General features: G+C 42.8%; 1 protein-coding gene across 1 annotated transcript; it reads right to left on the bottom strand.

Annotated features, from left to right (window-relative positions):
- Positions 1–2,437: 2,437 nt before the first annotated feature.
- Positions 2,438–4,296, bottom strand: LOC102829219 (muscarinic acetylcholine receptor M3-like). Its single transcript, XM_006868560.1, has one exon. It carries the CDS (start codon positions 4,281–4,283, stop codon positions 2,505–2,507), a length of 1,779 nt encoding a protein of 592 aa, XP_006868622.1. The 5' UTR covers positions 4,284–4,296; the 3' UTR covers positions 2,438–2,504.
- Positions 4,297–5,031: the final 735 nt, after the last annotated feature.

Genomic DNA, 5,031 nt, shown 5'->3' with positions numbered 1-5,031 from the left:
AATGAAACAAAAAATGTGTTAGTCACTGGATGTGAAACTGATGATCTGCTCTGTAAACCTTCACTCCATTCACAACAAAAACATTTTAAAAATAAATCAATCCACTAACACAAAAGGAGAACCAGAATTTTGGTTGGTTTCGTTTCTGCCTTTGCCAAGATCATACCAGGGCAAAGGCCAGGAGATCATCATGCTAATTTCATACTGTCATTAATTATCACAGCTCTACCCAAGCTCAAGGTTTCTCCATTTCTCAAACTCTCTCTCTTTTTTAAAATACAGGGAACAGTCCATTTGAAAGGGCGTCGGGGCAGCAGCCACAAAAGGGTGGGGATTACCAAAGTACCAGGAGACTTTAATAAGCATTCACATATTTATTAGTGCCAGGCCAACTTGAGTAATAAAATATAGATGCAATTGCTTACTAGACGTTTCACAGGTGGATCACATAACATTCTGTAGTTGGTTACACACTTTAGAAAACGAGTCTCTCGTTTTTCTTGTTCTTTGGTTGAATGTGGGGGGAAAAGAAAATCATTCTTTCAATTAGATGCATTTGCTTGTTGTCCTTGTAATGAAATTTCAAACGCCAGGTTGGAAGGTTTATTTGTTCAGTTCCCATCAGGTTTAACTAAAAGGTGGTTTTCAAATTGACGCTCATGTTACAGTTGACTCTTCTTACCTAGGAAAGTTAGATGCTCACTGATGCCAACAGGATGACTTTCTTTCTTCTTAACCACAAAAAAGCTCACTAGATACTAATCATTGCTCAAGTGGACCTTAAAGAATCCCTTTAAAAGGCCACCATGGCCAAAGAGTGAAGAGTAATATTTATCAACATTAAATAAACACTTGGTGAAGTATGCATAAATATTTCTTCATATAAACATAACACGAAATTAAATAGCTCAGATACACAGACACCACCAAGTACATGTCCACTGTTGTCAAAGTCATCTGTAAACACCACCTCACATTGAATACAAAAGCAGCTTTGAGCCCAGCTCTGGGGTCACAACACTGAGGCCCTGGACAAAGGTAAGGGTGTCTCCCCAGCCCTCCCCACGCCCTCCCCCCACCCCACCCCCAGCCCGAGCAAGAGGAAAAGAAAGAATCCCAACAACAACATTAACAGCAGTGTCCCATCCCCTCCCGAAAATAAAACGTGTATAATTTTGGTCAATTCAAAGGATAATACAAAACTATTTTCCAAAATGAAAAGAAATTAATTAGAAGACTTTTTCAACTGCAGTCCTTTCATTAGAAGCCATGTCACTTTATAAACCCCATCTGTTCCTGGGCGGCGGGGACACCAGAAAGCACTGGCCACTGCTATGTTACCAAGGTTTAAGCCCTTTTTCTTTTGGAAGGTCCCAGGGAGCAAGATCTCAAATCCCAAGTCCTCCTCCATTCGCCTCTCACAATTTTTCTGTTGTTTTTTTTCCGTCTATATTGCTGTGTAATGCTGTTCAAACGTGACACTACAATTGCGTTTCAAGCAGTTTAGGCAGCAGAAATATTGTTTTGAAACGTGTTCAGATTTGAACGAATAAATTCATCCTTTGAGCTGCGAAGAGCCCCCGTTTACCTTTGTTGCAGAAGAGAACGACAAAGGGATTGTTTAGACTTACAGTCTGGTCAAACCCTGAGCTCTTCACAGACTGGCCAGAAAGGGCTGACTGCTCAGGGCAGAATATTCCTCTAGGCAGTTATGAAAAACATCCCTGGGGTCAAAAACATTCAACTGGGGCTAGTTCACTTTTATGTTGTGTTAGGATCCTAAAGAACTTCAGTTACCAAAGTACTAGAAGCATATATTGCAGTAGTAATTTGCCAGTTCAGTGTTTCCCAGTATATTATATACACCATGTATGTGTGTGCAAAATTCACACGCAAATATAATATACTTATATATTCATATTTGAACGAAACACGAACTGCACGAAACAGTACTTTGCAAGAATCAAGAATCAAGTCCACAAATAGAGTTAACAACACGCCAAAGAGAAGACAAGGAAGCTCTATTGGGACAAGAAGGTTCAGCTTTGCTACTTATTAAATAATTTCAGAATCATGGATTCACTAGCCACATGGGGGTCTGGATCAACACTTTGGGGGCCCTTTGGGGAAAGAAGGTGGCCACCGGGTCAGCTAGCTATACTCATCTGAGACTCCAGAGCTCATGCGAATGAAAAGGCCCACATATCATTGCTGTGAAGCAACTTTTTTTTTTTTTCTCACTCTTTAAGAAAAAAACACTTAACGTCTATTTCAGAATACATTTCTTCATATTCAGTAGTATGTCATTTTTTGCTGAATTTGTATTTTACTTTTATATGAAAATGGGTTTATTTCAAGGATCGGTAAACAGGCAGCTTCTTTGCCATCTGGATGAAAACACAGGCTTATCGCTGCCAGAGGTTACCCACAGCCTCTCCTTTCTCCTTCCTAAGGTATGTGGGTTGGTGTGTGCATTTGGTCAACGCTATTGCTCAGACTGTGTTCTACAAGGCCTGCTCGGGCACACGCTTATGGAAGATGACTGACTGTCTCTGCTGGTACTGTTGCTTGCGCCGCTTCCTCTTGTCACACTGACACAGCAGAAGTGTCTTGAATGTGGTTCTGAAAGTCTTGTTGCACAGCGCATAGCACACGGGATTCACCGTGCTGTTGATATAGCACAGCCAGTAGCCCAGATTCCAATACGTTTTGGGGATGCAACTGTCACAGAAGGTATTCACCAGGACCATGATGTTGTACGGGGTCCAGGTGATGATGAAGGCAAGTAAGATTGCGCTGAGGGTCTGGGCTGCCTTCTTCTCCTTGATGAGGGACATTCTTTTCCGTTTAGTAATCTGACTCCTGGTCTTTAGAGCGAACCTCTTGGCCAGAGTTGCTTCTTTGAAAGACAGAGGTAGAGTGGCCGCCGTCTTTCCCACGGAGGAGTTGCCATCAGAGGTCTTGGTTGTGTCCATGGCTGACTCCAGCTGGATGGGAAGCTTAGAGAAGCTTTTCTGGAAACTGCCTCCATCCTCCATGCTCTTCTGGGCCTGCAGCTTGTGGCCTTTCCTCTCCAAGTCTGCTTTTACCAACTCCTCCTCAGGCACCTGCAGGCTTTGGGATGAGGGTAATTTGGTGGAGTTGAGGATGGTGCTGTGACCTGGAAGTTTGAGCACAATAGAGTAAATGGCCCTTGTCTCAGAGCCCATGTCCTCTTCATCAGAAGAGGCGGAGTTTTCCAGGGAGGCAGCAGCGTCATTGTTGTTCCAACTGTCACTGCTGCTGTGGTCTTGGTCCATGTGTTCTGCAGTAGGCTTCCAGCTCTTGGTCGTGAACCAGAAGTGGCAGCGGCTATACTTCCTCCTGGATGAGCGCTTCAGGCTTTGCTGTTGAAGCTCATAGCTGCTGCAGCTCCGAGAGCTGCCTGTGGGGTGGACGAAATTTTCGGCTTCTGCTTCTCCTTCTGTCCCACAGGCTTGCAGACCAGCAAGCTCTTTGGTACGTTTTTCAGTTTCCTTATAGATCCTCCAGTATAAAATAGTCATAATGGTGACAGGCATATAAAAGGCAGCAATAGCCGTGCCAAAGGTAATGGTGGGCTCACTGAGGAACTGGATGAAACACTCCCCGGGAGGTACAGTTCTCTTCCCAACAAAGTATTGCCAGAATAAGATGGCGGGAGCCCAAAGGATAAAAGAGATGACCCAAGCCAAACCAATCATCACGCCAGCTCTTTTTGTGGTTCTTTTGGCTCTGTATGTGAGTGGCCTTGTTATGGAAAAGTACCTGTCAAAGCTAATGACTAGAAGGTTCATGACTGAGGCATTGCTAGCCACGTAGTCAATGGATAGCCAGAGGTCACAGGCCAAGTTCCCTAAAGCCCATCGATTCATGATGATGTAAGTAGTAAACAGATTCATTGAAATGACCCCGATAATGAGGTCCGCACAGGCCAAGCTTAAGAGGAAGTAGTTGTTGACCGTCTTCAGTTGCTTGTTAACCTTAAATGCCACTATAACTAGGATGTTGCCGATGATAGTCACCAGGGCCAGGAAGCCTGTTAAAAATGCAATGAAGACTACTTGCCAGACGGTGTGGCCTCCCAGAGGGTCACTGGTAGTGTCATTTGGAAAGGAGAAATTCCCAGCTGCCCGAGAAATGTTATAGCTGCCCAAATGAGTGACTGTCCCGGGGGGTAATCCTGTGTCCGAGGGGTTGTGTATCCAAGAAGAGCTGATGTTCGGAAACAAAGGCGAGGTTGTACTGTTACTGTGCAAGGTCATTGTGACTCTCTGACATAGTCTGGGGAAAGAGAGAAAAGACAGAGTTAGAGAAATTTGAAGTGTTTGCATTGAATACTTTCAACCACTGTGGAAAATCTATGAAAAGATACTGAATCTCCAAGAGGCCTTAGATACCAAGCCCATTCTTGAATTCAGTATTAAAGGGAAAGGGAGTCGGGCAATCAGAAATGAATTTCTTCAAAGGAATGCAATTAGCTAGTGGCATACACTCGACATTGTATAATGTTTCTTTCCACATTATCATGACGCTGTGAGCAAACAAAATCTTCCATATTTTGCAAAGGAGAAATATTAGATGATGATATGATACTTATTCATTGTAGATTTATGTCACACTACTTGATACATTAATTGTATGCATTTTATCCAATTAGGTATTTCCCTATGCTAGGCTTTGCACATATGCAACTTTAAAGGGCTACCAGCCACGTGACCCTCAGTGGAATGAGTGGCAGCAGCCTAGATCAAAGGGGAAAATAAGTGTAAATGAATTTACATCAAAACATGAATATAAATTCTCTTGAAAACAGTTCATAATGATTCTTTCTAAAGCATAGGCACAAAAGCAATGTTTTGCTTCTTGGAATAGTTAGCAGTATGACTGTCTACAAGGCACACCGGATACCATTCAGTAGAACCATTATGAGAATACCTTGAACTGTTTGAAAAGGTTGGACTGTTTCTTATTATTAAATCTTTTAACTTCCATAAATGAAAAAAAAAAAGG

The sequence above is a fragment of the Chrysochloris asiatica genome, unplaced genomic scaffold, assembly GCF_000296735.1.
Source record: "Chrysochloris asiatica unplaced genomic scaffold, ChrAsi1.0 scaffold00119, whole genome shotgun sequence".
In the NCBI taxonomy this organism is placed as follows: domain Eukaryota; kingdom Metazoa; phylum Chordata; class Mammalia; order Afrosoricida; family Chrysochloridae; genus Chrysochloris; species Chrysochloris asiatica.
Note: the sequence above shows the minus strand (reverse complement) of the source record. Positions and strands in the feature narration are given on the sequence as shown.